At 38.6% G+C, this 19,328-nt stretch overlaps 1 protein-coding gene across 2 annotated transcripts in view; it reads left to right on the top strand.

The window, feature by feature from the left end:
- CPNE4 (copine 4) overlaps window positions 1-19,328 on the top strand; it is a 464,843-nt gene that overhangs the window by 409,798 nt on the left and 35,717 nt on the right. For both annotated transcript variants that reach the window (XM_032805885.2, XM_032805883.2), the window contains exon 11: window positions 7,354-7,487. In XM_032805885.2, the coding sequence (XP_032661776.1) occupies window positions 7,354-7,487 (134 nt within the window). The remainder of the gene's footprint in view (window positions 1-7,353; window positions 7,488-19,328) is intronic.

The raw sequence follows: 19,328 nt of genomic DNA, 5'->3' as shown, positions 1-19,328 counted from the left end.
AGACGAGAGCTGAGGAAGCGTTGTTCCAGGTCAGCCATAAAAATATTGGCGTATTGTGGGGCCATGCGGGTGCCCATAGCAGTGCCACTGATCTGGAGGTATATAAGGTGCCACAGGATTCTCTGCTGCTTTTACAGATCCAGACTAACACGGCTACCCCTTTGATACTTATGATCACAGTATGATTTTCAAACATGTAACATTTTCATTTTGCATGTTACAGCAATACCAGTCAGACCACAGCAACTAAAGTCCATAGTATATATAGAGCCAGATTCTCAGTTAGTGTAAATCAGTACAGTTTGAGTGACATGAATTGTTCTACACTGTTGTATGAGAGCTGAAGATCTGGCCTAGAGTCTAGGTCAATAGCTGTATGTGTGGGTCATCACTGGGAATGTCATATGATCATCCTTGTCGTGTCCAGGCTTAAGTCAGTTCCAATTCAGTATGGCCTCCCAGAGAAATTTGTGGTTGAAAAGCTCTTGGGACTCCAGGCTTTCAGTGAAATGGTTGGAAGAATATGCATAAATGTATGAGGACATAAATGCTAGCTCTGCTGAGGTTGCTCTGGTACTGGGGGAAAAAAAAGTCAAAATGAAAAACAATCCCTCAGCCAGAAGTGAAAGTATCATAGACGACTTACCTGTATGGGGCAGGGCCTTGGGCGGAAGGGTTGGGGGGGCCTCAGGCAGAAGGGGCAGGGCTGGGGGCCTCCCCCAGCCAGCCCATCCATGCTTCCTGGCCCGTACCCGCCTACTTTTACCTCTCAGCCAAATACTACATACCCATCTACACCCAACCACATCTAATTCTTGGACCTTCCAGGCCTTCCACTTCCAACCCACTATCCTTGTCCCCAGGTACTATTTATCTAAGCATCCAGTACAATGATTGTCATAATTTTTGCTACATCACCATTTTTAAAAGGGACTCAACCTTGCTCCAATTTGTTCATGTGAAATTTTTTCACCCACTGTCACTTTTGTCCACAAATCATTTAATTTTCTCACACCAAAAATGTCATTTTTTTCACTGTGCAATTCATTCATGTGCAAATGAATTCATCGTGTGTATGTGCTGTCATTTGCACTCTCAAGTGCACAGAAACTGTACACAAGTAAAGGGACAGATACTAAGACTATGCCATCCCATTTAGTTTTGGAATTCATGTCAGTGATTTATTTGTAATCAGTGCAGAAACACATGCCTTTTTTAATGATCTAGCAGCTTGCAGTTAAGATGTGCAGAGATGTTTGACTCTGCATTAATTACTTAGGCTCCTACACTCGCACTTGTCAAAGACGGCTTGCTGAAACACTATAGATCTATGAAATCCATAATCCTGTAATCAGAAAGGTGACTGTGTTTTCTGAATTCTTGTACACTATTATGGAATGTTAATGTCAACATAGAAATGAGTTCTGATAAACCACAGCGATATATTGCTCTCTTCTTTGCTAAGACAGAAGCAAAGTTCACAGACTCGTAGTAATTCATCCATCCCTCTTTTTGTTTTAGGATTAATTACATTTCCTTTGAGTTCATGCAGTGTACAGATAATACAATGCAGCTGTGATCTGAAAGGGCATTTCATGGGGGGAGGGAAGCTAGGATGCTAAGCATAGGTTTGGGAACAAAAAGCTATCATATAGAGTTCCTGCTAATTTAAAGCGCTAATGAGAGCTTTTGTAACATCATGCTGTGTGCTCTTGGGATACGTTGTTCTACCGTTGGGGTTACATAGTTCATGGTTAGAACAAACATCTTAGAAAATCAAGAGTAAACTTTTTTTGTTGTGTTTTTTAGAATGATTTGTTGAGAAACGTTCTTCTAGGGAATTTTGTGATCGATAGCGCAGATTCCACTTGGTTACTTCTGTGAGGCTTTTATTGCAGAAGTCTGTATCAGTGATCTGACAGAGTTCCCTGCTAGGTGTGAGAAACGGTCAGTAGAAGTTGGCAAAATTAATGGGTTTACAGTCAGAAGACATTCTCTTCACTTTAGGAAGTACGGCAGAAAGGATGTGTAACACCCATTTTAAGAGCTGGAACTGGAAGAGTGTACAGGACTGCTTCTGGGTCAGATAGGTCAAGACAATAGGACAAGCTGATAATTTGCTAACTGACCTAGTAGAAGGTTAAGCAGGAAATTAACTGTGCATTAAAAACACTTTTACACAGATTATGAAAATCTTCGTAAGAGTGTATAATCTTTTGCTGTGGGATACCCATATTGAACAGTGGGAGGTGGTGGAAGTGCCAGCACCTGGGACATTTAAAGATACATTGGACCAAACACAAGCAAATATGCTGTAGGGAAAAAATCCTGCCTTGGCAGGGGGTTTAGACTAGCAAATTCCAGCTGTAATTTCTGTTTCTTTCATTTAGAATCAGGAAGCTTCCCCAGATGCATGCAGGCTTGGTCCTGCCACGCAAGACTGAGTGCCTTAAATTGTCAGTTAGGAACATGAGGAAACTAGAGCTGCTACATGCTGCTGTTTTGGAACTGTTGCAAAAATCATTTCGGCTTTCCGTAGAAATCTTTCTCTCAGCAAGAGGCACGGTCAAAACTGAACCTTGGCAACAGAATGCATCAGCTTATGGTGGCATTGTTGTTGCTTGTGGACAGGGCCGGCTCTAGCCATTTCGCAGCCCCAAGCACAGCGGCACATCGTGGGGGGCGCTCTGCCGCTTGCTGGTCCCACGGCTCCAGTGGATCTCCCGCAGACGTGGCTGCGGCTGCTCCACCAGAGCCGCGGGACCAGCAGACCCTCCGCAGGCACGCCTGCGGGAGATCCACCGGAGCCGCCTGCCGCCCTCCTGGCAAGCGACAGAGCACCCCCCCGCGGCATGCCGCCCCAAGTGCGCGCTTGGCGTGCTGGGGCCTGGAGCCGACCCTGCTTGTTGAAGGTTATTAGATTGTACCATGCAGCAAAACCATAAGTTTAATAAAAGCATCATAATAGGAAGTGAGAGTATTCACAGTCTGTAAATACACAGGCATTAAGTGAATCTGTACTACAAGGACAATTTCCAGTAAAGAAAAGCGTTTCAATCGGGTTCCTGCCTTCCCACCCCCAAAAACACTGACCACAGGCCTGCATTGCTCACTAAGCCTGCTGCTCATTCTGACATCTTGCAATCACTTCTGGTTAAAAAGCACCACATGACCTTGGCAAATAGTCATTGCAAGAAAAAGGATTTGTCCAATTCCCTCTGGTGCATATCACTCCAACCTCATTAAGAGTCTCTTTTGGGGTTGTCAGTGAAAAGGCCAACTTCTATAGCATGTTTATAGCACCTGTTCCTTCTTATTCTGGTACATGAGAAAATGTTTGTGTAGGAAATAGAACAGCAATCATGTTTTTGTAATCTATGCAACATCTTTAAGTTAATTTTATTTCAGAGGAAATATAAATGTTTTACTAAATAATCATATGCATACATAGGCCAAGATTTTCAAAAGCAGATGCCTTGTTGTCTTTGAAAATCAGACCACTGATTTAGGTGCCTAAATATGAATCAGACTCCTATTTTTAGACACGTGCTTTCGAAAATATTGGCCCACAGGCCTTGATCTAGCATATTTTGCAAGGAACACAAGGTTGTTGGGATTCATACAAATGTGAGAGACCATGTATGGACACAGGTAAGATTAAGCAATAGGCACAGTCACCATGTAGCGTCTCTACTCGCTTTCATACCTACGTCCTACCAAGGTATAAGAAGCCCTGGTTTTGGGTGGAGAATCTAGAGCTGATTGGGAATTTTCTATCAAAAAGTTTCAACATTTCTGAATATAATTTTTTAAACATTCTGTTCTGTGAAAACAAGACCATAAATTCATGTTCTGCTTTGTAAGGGCTCTTCTTTCTTCCTCCACACCATACCTATTTTCTCTTTTTCTTTCAGTGGGTCTGACCTTAAGTCGGCGTAAACCAGGGTAGCTCCATTGACTTCAATGGAAGTATGCCAGTTTACACTAGCTGAGAATCTGGCTCAATGTGTACAATGTGAACAGCAGCTCAAAATGTTCTGAGTGTGTCTCCTGATATTATTCTTGTTGTGCTTATCAACTGGCTGTCAACAGCCCAATCTCCAATAGCTGTGGCACTGAAGATTTTAATAGGATCATTATTCAATGGTGTGACTAGCTGGCAGCTTGATTCTTGATGGTATAGGTTCAAAATGTTATGCATATAAGGTAAAAAGTGGTGAATTTTCTCTTTATTACCTTAGTTCACAAGGGGAAACTTGTGGGGAAAAAATCAGGATTGCAAAATCTCTGGCAGGACAGCTGCATAGGTTTACATAGGGAAGTGGGGCTGAAAGGTAATCCCATTTCCCACTAAATTATATTCATTTCTCCTAATATATATGTTCGTCATAGAGGTGACTGCAGTTGGTCATCGCAGCAGAGATGTTCCTAGGCTGATCAAACAAAGGACTGATTGGTAGCATGACAAAACGTATGTTCTTCCAGTCAGATATCAAGCGGCCAGTTCTTAAAAGATTTAAAGAGGAGGAGATACCGAACATGAAACAGAATCTTGCAAACAACATTCTGGACCACAGAGTGGAAACTGAGCATCAGTGGTGTGAGGATTAAAAGTTCTGATTGGCTCTCACAACTTTTAATGACAAAGACTGAGATTTTCAAAGCCATAGATTTGGATGCCCCAAAGCTATTAAAATTAATGAGAACTGGGTATCAAAAGCTCTTGTTGTCTTTGAAAATCTCTGCCAAAATTTCTACAAATTCCTCCATTAAAAATCAAGACAGAGGCCATCATTTTCAAAACTAGGTGCCTAAAGTTAGGCTACGTCTACACTGCACGATTAATTCGAAGTAGTTTAAACCGATATTACAAAACCAATGTTATAAAATCGGGTTTGCGCATCCACAGTGCAATCACAAAATCGATTGCTTGCGTCCCTGGTCCAAGGCTACCATCGATTTAAGGAGCAGTGCACTGTGGGTAGCTGTTCCTCAGCTATCCCATAGTTCCCACTTCCGTGTTGAGAGCACAGTGCCTGATGGGGCAGAAAACATTGCCCCGAGTGGTGCTGGGTACAGCCTCACCCCTCCCTTTGTGAAGGCAGCAGACAACCCTTTGGCGCCTTTTTCGTAGAGTGCATTGAGCAAACGCCATAGCACAGCAATCTTTCCCTTTTTTTTTTCACGTGGTGGTGGGGGGAAATAAACTGAGGAGCTGTTCCCTGAACCACGCCAGACACTGTGTTTGAACCTACAGACATTGGGAGCTCAGCCAAGAATGCAAATAATTTTCAGAGACTGCTGTGGACTGTGGGATAGCTGGAGTCCTCAGTACCCCCTCCCTCCCTTCATGAGCGTCCATTTGAGTCTCTGGCTTCCCGTTACGCTTGTCACGCAGCGCTGTGTATCCTGGAGTTTTTTATTCAAACGCTTTGGCATTTCGTGTTCTGTAACGGAGCTGGATACAACAGATTTGTCTCCCCATACAGCGATCAGACCTAGTATCTCCCGTACGGTCTATGCTGGAGCTCTTTTTCGATTTCAGACTGCATCGCCAGCCGTGCTGATCAGAGCTCCACGCTGGGCAAGCAGGAAATGTAATTCAAAAGTTCGCGGGGCTTTTCCTGTTTACCTGCCCGCTGCATCCGAGTTCAGATTGCTGTCCAGAGCGGTCAGTGCTGCACTCTGGGATGCCGCCCGGAGGCCAATAACGTCGATTTCCGTCCACACGAACCCTAATCCGAGTTATCACTATCGAATTTAGCGCTACTCCTCTCGTTTGGGAGGAGTTCCGAAATCGATTTAAGGAGGCGGTAAAATCGATATTAATGACGACGTCATGTGAACGGATACAGCGTTAAATCGGTATATCGGCCATTAAACCGATTTAAAGTCGCAGTGTAGACCTGGCCCTAGTCCCTATGACTTTTGCTACCAAATCACTTAGGCCCTTTGAAAATCCACCCTTAGACAAATACCCCAGCAGAGAATGTGTGCCTGTGATAGAGCTCTTCAGGGAAGCTACATGTTGCTAAAGGGAAATATCATCTAATGGTCTGAGCACAAGACTGGAAGCCAGACTTTCTGGGTTCTAGTTCCAAGTATGACACAACTCCCTCTGTCACCTTGGGCAAGTCACTTAAAGGTGAATTGCGAAGCAAAACTGAAAACTTAGTTAAGCACAGATTTCTCTGCTGAATACCACGGCTTACTATGTGTTGTTAAAAAAATATATTTCCCTCTGTGAAATCCTTTGGTTCCTATTGGTTCACTGAAAAGATCCCAAAGTGCAACGTTGCAAATGTCAGAAATGTCAGTCCAGCTCACGCTGTCTTTGATTGTGATGTCACAGAACGATTCATCTGGAATGTCATTAGCGTCCAGGAAGTACAAAGAGAATTTCAAAAAGGAAAACCAGAATTTTTAAAAGGTTAATCAAAACATAATTCAGTGTCGGATGCCTCCTGCAACCCACAATGAGCACATTCAGCATAAAAATCTGTGCTTAACTTGATTTTTTTTTTTTTTTTTTTTTTTGCCTTGGAGCCCACCATTAAGCTTTCTGCCATCTGCAAAATGAGGAGGGTTAATTAAGTTAATGATTATGAAATGCTTTGAAGATGAAAAGCACCGTACAAGGGCTAGTTAGACTTTTTTTACGATGATAATAATAACAATAAGCAGTAACAAAGAAATGAAGAAAGGAATTTGACCCAGTTTAGAATATTTTTGTTTAGGGATTTTGACTCTGTACAGATTTTATACTAGAGACAGATTTATAGACCGGGAATCACCTAACTGGAAAGAATTTAATTAAACTCAGAGAACATAGAGCTAATTAATTAGATAGGTTTATATTAGAATATAATTCACTAAATGGAAAAATTATGTAGTTCATTGTTTTTCCACTTACATAATTTCAGACCTAAATCATAACATTATCATTTACTTTAGATATACTTATAAATATAATAATAGTTTTGGTTTGGTTGAATACTTCCTTTGAAGGGTTAGCTAGAAAACAGGCATTCTTATACAGGAAAAAACAGTATTGTACTTATGTGTACAACCTAAACAGCTGTATTACAGGCATGCACATCACATATAGTTTCTTGGCTAGAAAAAAAATTGTGATATAGAATGTTCAGTCTAACGATACTCTGTATGCTGATTTCTACACTGCATGTGACAGTGCTACAAAAGGAATGTTATTGCAGAATTGATTAATTGTTTTCATTTTTGTTTTAAAACTGTGGTATCCAGCAACTTTATATGATAAAGAAATGTGGCAGATCTGGACATACCTACGCACCATAACATCTACATACCGCAGCTGTTTCTTTTATTTTCCAGGTAGCTATAGATTTCACAGCATCAAATGGAGATCCCAGGAACAGCTGCTCTCTGCACTACATCCACCCATATCAGCCTAATGAGTACTTGAAGGCATTGGTTGCTGTTGGGGAGATTTGCCAAGACTATGACAGGTAAATAACCATGTTTGCTAATAGAATTGTCTCTAGAAGGTGTTTTAACAGTATGGCTTCAATAATTTAGTGTTAGTCACATACAGGAATCCTTATGGGTAAAAAAAGTTTCAATTTACAAATACACTGACACCCAGCTGAGATTCATTCATTTTAAACTAGTGTTTCTGGATATTTAACAGAGAGCATCTGTCTCTAACTTATATCATTGGTGCGTACAGAAAATGTCTTCACTATCTGCTTCTACATGCTGAATGACATATTTAGGAGTGTGGTAATCCTTTTTACACCTGCATGACTGTTTTATATATGCAGTGTAGGTATCTTTCCTGATATGCATGTGAATGTGTATCTGTCTACTTGACTCTGAGAAAGTTGTGCACCTCTGTCGCTTTGAAATAGCTCTCTTGCCTCTGTCAGATAGATTGGCCATTAGTAATCTAAATTACCCAGAAACCCCCTTTAAGTATTCTTTTGTGTGTGTGTGTGTGTGGCTGTATAAAGTGATTTTATACAAAGATTCTTTCCAAAAGCAACTGTTCCATTGGAAAAATTTTGACCAGCTCTAGCAAGGATTTTTTTTGTACCTGCTTGTATTTCGTCCAACATGCTGTGAGCACTTTATGAATTACAATAATAACTTTCTAGAGAAGAAAATATTCTGTTTTAAAGAGTAAAAAACCAGCCACCAGTTCACAGAATAATCTTTGTATTCCAACATAAGCTTATTATGGCACTGTGTTGAACTGCAGCCTTGAATTATTTCACCCTTAGTGTCTTTGAACTATTTCTTCAGTGAAGGACTGTGAGTATTTTCACTATTAAGTTTCATGTGCAAAAATATATATTGGAAAAAAAAAGACCTCAAACAGGTGAGAATCCAAGAGTGAGCGAAAGAGATTGGACAGGGGGAAGAAAATGAAGGACAGAAAGGAACAGGTATGGGAAGGGAAGATAGAGCAGTATCTCACATGTGTCAGGCTGGAGTCCTTGTAGGTACAGAAGGGTCAGATTCCCCAAGGGTGTGCTAAGGTGTGGGTGTCATGATAATATGATGATTCTTGAGGCTTGCAAGCAAAGTACAGGGTCTCTACAGAGAGTCAGAGGCCTGTCTCCCTTTCCTCCTGGAATCTCCCAGGAAACCATTCTCCATTTGATCCCCAACCAAGTCTTTTTTTAAGGATCCCAAAAGGGAGAGAGAGTTGGAATAGTGTATCCTATTATTATTTTGTCCACCATTATGCCTAGTTTCAAACACACTAATTTTGGTCCATTAATTTTCAGTTGCAGGCTCTTCTAGTGTATCAGACATGATCTCACCACAGTCCTTGGATTGTTTCAGTAGACCTTTTTGATTGAACTAGTCTAGTCTTTCTGTCTTTGCTGACTTTTATAAACAATGTTTTGTAACAGATTGAGTTGAATTTTTGTTACTTTGGTCAAGTTAGAGTATAGGCTTTCTGCCTAACAGATCTCAGGTGTTGCGAAATGAAACAGAAAATGTTCACTGAAACCACTGCAAAATGAAACCACTGAGTTTTTCATAGTTCTGGTCATTTGTAACATTTCCCCTTCTTGTATTAAAATAGCACAAGTGAATCAGTATTCACTGAAAAAAAAATAGGAGTACTTGTGGCACCTTAGAGACGAACACATTTTTTTCAACATAAGCTTTCGTGGGCTACAGCTCACTTCTTCAGATGCATAGAATGGAACACATAGACAGAAGATATTTATACATACAGAGAACATGAAAAGGTGGAAGTACGCATACGAAGTGTAAGAGTCCAATCAGTTGGTATGCGTACTTCCACCTTTTCATGTTCTCTGTATATATAAATATCTTCTGTCTGTGTGTTCCATTCTATGCATCCAAAGAAGTGAGCTGTAGCCCACGAAAGCTTATGCTGAAATAAATTTGTTAGTCTCTAAGGTGCCACAAGTACTCCTGTTCTTTTTGCGGATACAGACTAAGACGACTGCTACTCTGAAAAGTATTCACTGAAGTGTTTCTTGTGCCTAATACTTAACAAAAATACTTTTTTGGGTGTGTAAAGACCATGGCAAGATATGGTTATTATTTATACCACCTTCATTATTAGAAAAACTATAATAACTTTGTAGTTTACTAGAAAGCGTGGGCAACTGGATGTCATTGCACCAATCATTAACAAGTGGCACGATTGTCTTTTTTATGCTGTGGTCAGCTTGGTTGATATTACAATCAGATCTTCTTGTAACTTCGACTTCTGTACAGGTCAGTCCAGTATAACAAACCCCTGAGTAACTAAAGCTTCCAATTAAATGTTGTGATATTGCTCTGCAGTATTCCCTGTTCATCCAAAAGTCCGTTTACCTATATGCTTCGGATGTCCCTGAAACAGTGTTACAAAAATAACCGAATATGATCAAATCGCCATTCATTTGTGTAGAATTTTTATTTTTTTGGTAGTAATTGCTTCAAATCACATTATCATTTGTAATTGTCAGAAGGGGAGGAAAAGATGAAGTTTATAGATGATATAATTAATGGCAAAGAAAAAATAGTAGTTGATAAGATATGAAAGTGCAGCCTTCATTAGAATAAAAATGAGACTCTAAAAAGTATTCAGAAATTACTGGAAGTAAAGAGAGTCACATTAAATATTATCCATCAAGCTATCAGGTGAAACAAGTCTACAGATCCATGGAGGAAATGTTGCTTTAAGATAAACTGTTAATGAAAATGGCACATTAGAAAGTTAAAGATGAGTATACAAAAAACAATAAAATACAACTATATTTTCACTTGCAAATTTTCACAGGCCTTTCTTCCCTGGGAGAACTATTGATATAATCGAGTCATGTTAAAATTGGCCAAATCCATGAATTCTTTTTTCCTAATGTGTCTGGCCAGTGAGAAAATGAAATAGAGAGACTTCATTCTCTGGCCATGGAAATGATTGGGTTTTTTTAATGCATTAAGCATCTGTGGTTATGGTCGCAATGGTAACTGTTCAAAACAAAAAAAGAAAGAAACGCATTGTGGTGTTCCATGCTTGTTCTACCTCAATGATTTCAGAATCCAGTTCCCTGGGTTTACAAGTCAAACCCAGCACTTTCTAATGACCAGTATTACAAGCCCTTTCAAGATTCTGAAAGTCAAGCTCTATTCTGCTTCCTAGATCACCATCAAACATAGACATTCTGGGCAATAACGTAACTGATATCACGAGGCAGATCAAATTTCAACTTGTACTTTGTGCCACCATAACACGTTGTTTTTTTAATCTAACACTAGTAAAAACTTGAACCAAGATTGTCAACAATGACGAATAATTTTGGCTGCCTCAATCTTAGAATTCCTCAACTTGATAAATCTTAAGGGGTTCTGTATTTCAGAAGGTGGGTGCTGAACATTTTTGGAAATCAGGCCCCTTTAAGGGGTCTCAAGTTGGGCACCCAAATATTGAGAGGCAAAATAACTCATTGCTTTGAAAGTCTTAGCTTTGCTCTGTGGCCCTATACAGGTAAAACCCTAACTCAAAAAACCAAACAAACAGAAAGCTCACTATATCCTGTCTGGGGCAGCTGGCCCCCAATAACTTTGCATCTCCTTGGACTATGCAGCTGCTCTCTAGTCATAATGGGAAACATCTCCTTGATACCTAACAAATATAACCTGTGCTTAGATGCCACCAAATAGGAACCTAGATAGATGGATTAGATATACTCATGTGAATACATATTTGCAAAACAGTTCCCAACATCTTTTTCTGCAAATATATTTGTCAACAAAGTGAATCAGTGTTTGTAACAGAGTGGGTTTGGAAAATTTTCAACTAAATGTTTTTTCATCAAAAAATGCCAATTTGTCAAAACTGAAATTGTCTGTGGGATAAAGTTGGTTTTGATGAATGTCCTGAAAACATGTTGAAAACAGGTTATGAAATTGTCAAAAAAATGTCTTGTTTTGACATTTTGGAAACAAAAAGTTTCTTTTTTTATTTTTTTTGGTTCAAGACAACCTTTTGTTCCGAAGTCTCAATTAATTTATGCTAGAAAAAAATATTAAAAGGAAAAAAGTCAAAATTTGAATGAAACATTTCATAATCATCAAATAAGTGTTTTGATACAATGTTGTGATACTTTTTTTTGAATTTGTCAGTTCAGGAAAATTTTCAAGATTTTGACTTTTTGTCCCAGTTTGGGACAGGGGAAATTTTTTTATATATTTTGAAAAGTCTCATGGGATGGGAGAACCATTTCCCATCCAGCCATATGTTGTTTATAATTCAAAGAGATACTTTTCCTCAGGATTGGTCCAACTCTGTTGTGCTTTTGTTATATTAACAACTCTAGCTAGCATATCTGGTTAACACATAACAGTGCAATAATATAACAGATGTGTCCCTCATGGTGTTTTCGAGCGTCTCTTTGAAGGTCATAGCTGTAAGTCAGAGCAATACAGTATATCTCCACAAGCATATAGTATATTAAAATGTCTGGCCTGATGGCCTCAATGATTTCTTTTCCCAAAGATGGTGTTGGAAAATGACCAAACAACCATGAGTGTCACTTTATCATTACACAGAGATGACTGTCTCTGTAAGGGGAAGATGTGAATTGGAATCTGATTGAAAAGAGTCTGTTCATACAGTCTAAAATAAAGCTACATTGTTTAAAAATCCGCTCCACCTACACAGCTGAATTATGAGAAATTTTGTAAATTATTCCACATTAGTATAGTTTTTTTTAATTACAGCAAGTGTGGAGCAAAAGAAGTAGATTGGATTTGAAAATCTGGCCTTGTGTTTGAAATGTTGAAATTTGTATTTTGCTGCTTGTAAATTACATTTCTAATCTCCTGCCCCCCTTAATCAAATTCTCTATTCTAATTTAAACATTTATTTTATGACTCTCTTCCCTGATTCAACAAAATACTTGAGCTCATACATAAACCCCAGTTACATCAATCAGACTGAAACACATACCTAAATGCTTTGCTAAATATGGATGGAGTGAAGCATATGCTCAATCTAAGTTAAGCATATGCTTAATGGCTTTGCTCAACTGGAACCTTTATTCTTAATAGTGAATGCAACATCCATCATCAGACTATTCAATATGGTCCTAGATTCCTTTGTATGACTAATTTTTACACAACATTTTACATTTATACCCACTTTCAGGCTCCGCTACACTGCCAGAGGAATATCAAGGGACCTTAGTGAAAAGGAAAAGAGGTTCCATATAATCAAATTAACATTTATAACTTTAAAAAAGATGAAGCATAAATGTGTTTACAATTTTTTTAAAATATTTGTCACATCACAAAATCATGGGACATCTCATGCTATCATTCTATTGTGTTCTCTCCCATAGTTTTGTAAATATTTCATAGTATGCAGTATCCACTTTTCTCATTCTAAAAGTTTGAAATTTCAAAACTTGATACAAAATTATTTTTAGTTTATATTTCTCTGATTGTTCACCTTCAAAGATAATCGTCTATTTTTACATTTCAAGATGTCCTTGAAACATATGGAAGCAGGGTTGTATCTTTCCCCAGATACCAACACCTTTTTTTCATTTATGCAAATAACCTCCTTAATTCTAAATTCACATATTGTTGCTGAATACTAAAGTACCAAATTGTAAAATACAGGGATCCAGTCACCTCCCTAATGGCTACTAATGAGCAGAGAGTAAATAATTCCAGCTAAGTGCAGAAATAATATGTGCTTAGAGCAGTGCAAAATGTTCATAGTGAAAATCCAAAACTCTTTACAAATCCAACATCTTGGCCAACATTCATAAAAAATTTGAAAACCCTTTAGGGTTTGATCGTGCTCCCATTGCAATTGTGGTGAGTTTTGACATTAGCTTCTCATACTTGCAGAACATTGTTAGTGCTCAGTATATAATAATTCTTATTGATTATGTTCTGTTAATAATTAAAAACAATAATAATTATTGCCTCAATATTTTATGCCTGGATGACTCAAACTCCCCTACTCTGACTGAATACTAAATACTAAAAATGAAACTTCTCAGACCTAGAACCAGCCCACCTCTTTTCTCCAAGGGCACCTTGCAGTTTGTCATAGATGCAACCTTAAACACAAGTTAAGCAAGTTCCATTGGAGTTCCATTCATGAAGCTAAGCACTTGCTTAAGTGCTCTGCCTTTAGGAGGGAAATAATATTTCTAGGCTTAGTTCATAAGATCTAGTTTTTAAACGGAATCCATTCCCATCCCAATATCTTAAAATCAACAGACAGCTCATTCTGTAGCTATTTTGTACCTGCACTGTGGATGAAGCAATACAATGAATACCTTTGCTGTAGCTATCTGAAGAAAATACATGAAAAGAATTATGCCAGAGACAAGGAGGAGAGCAGAAGCTGGCTTTGGTTGTAATGTTAATACAATACTAATTACTTAAATCTGTGGCCAAAGGGTGATGCTTTTAATTAGTAAGTTTTCACTGTGTGCAACACTTACTTTTTCATAAATTCACTACTTAAAGCTATGTTAAAAAATTAATCTACCCATGCAGCTCAATAAATAAAAATATTGTTAATTATTGAACATATCTGTTTATCACTTTAATTACAGAGGCAGCCTTTCTGGAGGCTAGTAAGCAAAAAAGATAATCAGACTGTCTAAATAAGGTTAGAAACCATTGTGGGAAAAGGATACGTTCATACTTCTTGAAGCATGTATTGTACCACTTTAATAAAATGGAAAGTGAACAAAGAAGTATAAAAACAATACTTTTACACACCCCAGTTAAACAAAATCTTTAACACATGCTTAGCGTTAAGCATTTGGCTTTAACTGGACTTAAGCATATGCTGACGTGCTATGGTGAGTCAGGGTTAGAAACTGAATTGGAACAGATGGTATTTTTAAATAGTCATTGGATTATATACTAGATACTGTATTAAATCATCCTTGGACTAGATCCTCGAGATCTTGGCCATCACATATTGTGCATGCACACGCATACACATATATGGAGTGGTCATCATTACAAAGCCTTTATTGGCTGCCATCATCACAATGTATCTCTGTAATTAGAACAGGAAATCTCTATGATAATTGTGTGGTCAACATTTGTTAAGATTGACTTTGTAATGGTTTCTCTGGTACATATTCAACTCCATTTCTGCCCATTTCTTACTGCTCTCATCTTCACCCCTGTTCAATGCTGGTCTCCTTGAAATTTCTTATCAGAGTCACTTCTTCTTCAAAATTCACAAATGCTAGCTCATGTCAACAAAATGTACTGCTTTCTCCATGGATAAAACAATAGAAGTGTTGGTCTAAGAGAGAAACTTCCTCTGAGGGTCTCCAGTTTGGTCTGTGTTATCTATCTATTCAGCCTGTTCTCCTCAGGGCTAGAACTTTGTCTTGTGCGATTCTTAGCACTCTGTCAGCATTAACAAGTAAATAATAGTAGATGTAACTTGTCTGAAGGTGATTCCTTCCAAAGAAAGTGACCTGAAGATCAGATCCTTATAACACACAAATGCAGTAGATATATCTACTGTGGAAATTAGGTAATTTCATAAATCTTTATGGGTGGCAGTTCATTTTGGCTAAGAATAAGTATTGCAGCAGCTTTGTGTCTGATGCATCTTCCACCAGCATGGGACAAACTTAATGATCTAGTAGATTATCCCCATGTTCCTATTTACAAGGTATATGGAGCTTTCAGACTAGCAAATTTCTTCCCTGCATCTTTCAAATATATAGAAGTTATTTATATTATAATCTGCCCTGTAGCTCCCCTCAGTTATTCTAGGATTTAGCTAGCATTTGTCCTGGTTGGAAACCCATCAGTTCACAGAGGAAAAGAATGTTCCAGTACTTTTCATGCAATTTTAATCAGTTACTGTAACAAGAGTGAACACCTGTTGTCACAGAATAGCATAGCAGAAAGACGTGGGGCCGTATTGCCTGCTCAGTCATATATTTGGCCATGGCTACAGTGGCGCTTTACAGCGCTGCAAGTTTCGCGCTCAGAGGTGTGAAAAAAACACCCCCCTGAGCGCTGCAAGATACAGCGCTGTAAAGCCTCAGTGTAAACAGTGCCGCAGCACTGCAAGCTACAGCTGTAGAGGATGTTGAGTACGTGCAGTGCTGGGAGACCTCTCTCCCAGCGCTGCTGCTGCGACCACACTCGCGCGGCAGCGCTTTGAAATTTCAAGTGTAGCCATACCCTTTATCACCACTTTGGAGTCAGTGGGGTTACACAGGTATAACTGAAAGTGGTTTTTGGCCCTTTATTGCTTAGATTTGTCCTAGGAAGATGCAGTATTCCATCCCACAGACCTCTTAGTAGTAGTTTGTGTTTTGTTCACGTGGACACAACTGTCATTGATTGCTGGCTTTTGTTTGACTGAAATGATGAAGCCAAGGAAAATGTGTTTAAAGTGTCCAGAAATAAATATATGCTCTCAGTATAGGAAATGTGGTTGATTCAGGAGTTCTATGGTGAGGATTTGACTTCAGCAATAGGCAAATATATTGTAAAATTAATTTGATTTTGGATTCCAAATCAATAGCTATGGGGAGGGTTTTTTCCCTAGATATTGGATAGAGCATCTAGTTGAATACCTAATTATCAACATGTTTTATTTCTGATTTTGCTGTATTTGTTTGTTTTTATTATTTTCTTCAATCTGAATGTCACTGTGATTTCAATTGAATTACACCAGCAGAGAATTTGGTCCTCTTGGGTCACTGAAGGGTCACTACAAATACTTCTCTTCTGGTCATCCTAGAAAATTCATTCCCTTATAGGAGCAAATTTAAAATCTCTCTTGCACAAACTTATATGCCTAAATATGCTCCTACTTTCCCTAGCTCCCAGACACAATGAATTTTCCATCTGTTTAGTTCTGGTAGAAAACAAAATTAAAATGAATGAAAAACATTGTAGGGAAAAGTCATATCATGTCACTCACATCACTGAAACTCTAAAAATAATATAATTCCACTCCTGCTTATCATGATGCAATGAAAAGGATAAAACCCAATATATACGTAGCAATGCTTTTGCTATGTGGTGCAGCATGATGTACAGTCTGGAACGTTAAAACTGCACTTGTCCTATTTACAGATTCTCACTGTTATTCAGTGAAACTTACCCGAAGGGTAGGATATTCTCTGCAAGACAGGTGGAGTTCTAAGCCTGCAAGACAGAAGGGTTGTGAAACTGTCCTTAGTGTGGGTTTGGTATCAGTTTACTATGCAATTCCGTTGATCTTCCAGTGCAATTTAGAGTTAACCCTTCAGAAACTACAGAGACCCATATACATCCTCCTAAGAACTCACTTGACTGGCAGTCTGGAAATTGCAATATTTTAAAGATTAGTAAGAGCCCTCCCAAGGTCTCATGGAGCATCCCCAAACTCTTGCTAACAATGCAGTCCCATTTCTTCAACACAGAATGTTTACTAAATTAGGTCATTTTACACCTGCAGTTATAAATCAGGTCACAGCCAATTTATTTATAAATTAACAAGGAAGTTTGCCATTTTGGTCTCACCTCTCCTATTATGCTATTTTACTAGGCTATAATCTAGCACGACAATCTTGTCTTTTTACATTTTATCACCATAACTTTTCATTTCCCTTCACTCATTTCCCATCTCATTTGCAAAGGCTTCTTTTCAATAGATATTTACACCTTTTTTTGCTTAGCCTATGAATTTCAGAATTCACTTGGTATTTTTGCACTGCAGAGCTTTTTCAATCTTCTTTTAATGATAATTGGGGGAAGTTTAAGGCTACTGCATTTGTTAGATACTTCATTAGTAGATGTCGTTCAGTGACTAGCTTCAGGGAATTTGTATTCCCCTTATTCATTAGTTATGCTTCTTGTAGGTGAGACTGCCATTACCTTCATGCTCTTGAAGCCCCGTTTTATAAATTTATATTATTCAGCAGATTCCAGCTCCCCAAAGATGACTAAGAAACATTTTGTAATTTGTTGCATTTCAAATACAACTATAACTAAAGCTGATACATGAATATTAATGTCTAGATTTTGAATATTTATGACAGGACCATGTAGAATTTCTGTCATTGTCCAGCCAAACAGTGCAACAATAGCCTTAGTTTATTATACTTTTAGGTCCTCGCAGCAGTTTTTATATTACAAGAACTAATGTCAACCCATTCCCACTGCTCCACGGAAACCTACCGTGCATTATGGGCCAAATCTTCAGGTCCATTAACCTCAATGGAAGTTTGCTTAACCAAAGACTTACTGAAAACTGGGGGCTCAGTTGTACTTAACAAGTATTGTCCTGCACTGGGAGTGATTTGGCACCACACGGAGAAGAATACAATCCCTCTGAGTGCAGAGGGACTGCTCCTGCTGCCACACTCCTCCACTTGTCCTCATCCAACCCTCAAGCCCTACATCTAGAAGCATTGATGGCTGGCAGAGACAGAGTATTGAGCCATGGCCCACCTCTTCCCCACCCTGTGGGAGCATAGGGATGCAATTGTGCCAGTGGTTTCCCCAGGAATTGAAATTAGGGGGGGTGTTCAAATTTATGGGGTGGGAGGTTGTCAGGACTGATGAGATGTATAAAAGAGATATGAATGAAGTAAATGTTTTCTTAGGATAATGCAAATTTAACATAAGGATAATTCAAGTTACACCAAAATACAAAACAGGTCTAGATTTCTAAAAAAATATAAATTTTAATTTAAAATTTAATTTAAATTGAGTTTTGAAAAGTAAGCCATCATGGGTTAAGAGGGAAGTCCTCTCATGGATCAGTAACTGTTTAAAAGATGGAAAACAAAGGGTAGGAATAAATTATCAATTTTCAGAATGGAGAGAGATAAATAGTGATATCCCTGAGGGGTCTGTACTGGGACCAGTACTGTTCAACATACTCATAAATGATCTAGAAAAATAGGTAAACAGTGAGGTGGCAAAATTTGCAGATGATACAAAACTATTCAAGATAGTTAAGTCCCAGGCAGACTGTGAAGAGTTACAAAGGGATCTCACAAAACTGGGTGACTGGACAACAAAATGGCAGATGACATTCCGTGTTGATAAATGCAAAGTAATGCACATTGGAAAACAATCTCAACTATATATACAAAATGATGGCATCTGAATTAACTGTTAACAGTCAAGAAAGAGATCTTGGAGTCATTGTGGACAGTTCTCTGAAAACATCCACTTAATGTGCAGTGGCAGTCAAAAAAGCAAACAGAATGTTGGGAATCATTAAGAAAGGGATAAATAATACGACAGAAAATATCATGTTGCCTCTATATAAATCTATGGTATGTGCACACCTTGAATACTGTGTGCAGATCTGATCACTCCATCCCAAAAAAGATATATTGGAATTGGAAAAGGTACAAGAGATGGGCAACTAAAATGATTAGGGGTATGAAACAGGAGGAGAGATTAAAATGACTGGGAATTTTCAGCTTAGAAAAGAGATGACTAAGGGGGGATATGATAGAGGTCTATAAAATCTTGACTAGTGTGAAGAAAGTGAATAAGGAAATATTATTCAGTCCTTCACATAACACAAGAACTAGCAGTCACCCAATGACATTAATAGGCAGCAGGATTTAAAAAAACAAAAGGAAGTATTTTTCACAACAACATAAAGTCAACCCAGGGAACTCTTTGCCAGGGGATGCTGTGAAGACCAAAACTATAACAGCATTATAAAAAGAACTAGATAAATTCCTGGAGAATAGGTCCATCTGTGGCTATTAGCCAGGATGGGGAGGGATGCAATATATCATGCTCTGAGTGTCCCTAGCCTGTTTGCCAGAAGCTGGGAATGGGCAACAGGGGATGGA

Source organism: Chelonoidis abingdonii, chromosome 2 (genome assembly GCF_003597395.2).
Source record: "Chelonoidis abingdonii isolate Lonesome George chromosome 2, CheloAbing_2.0, whole genome shotgun sequence".
NCBI lineage: Eukaryota > Metazoa > Chordata > Testudines > Testudinidae > Chelonoidis > Chelonoidis abingdonii.
The sequence above is the reverse complement of the archived record's forward strand: the minus strand, read 5'-3'. Positions and strand labels throughout refer to the sequence as shown.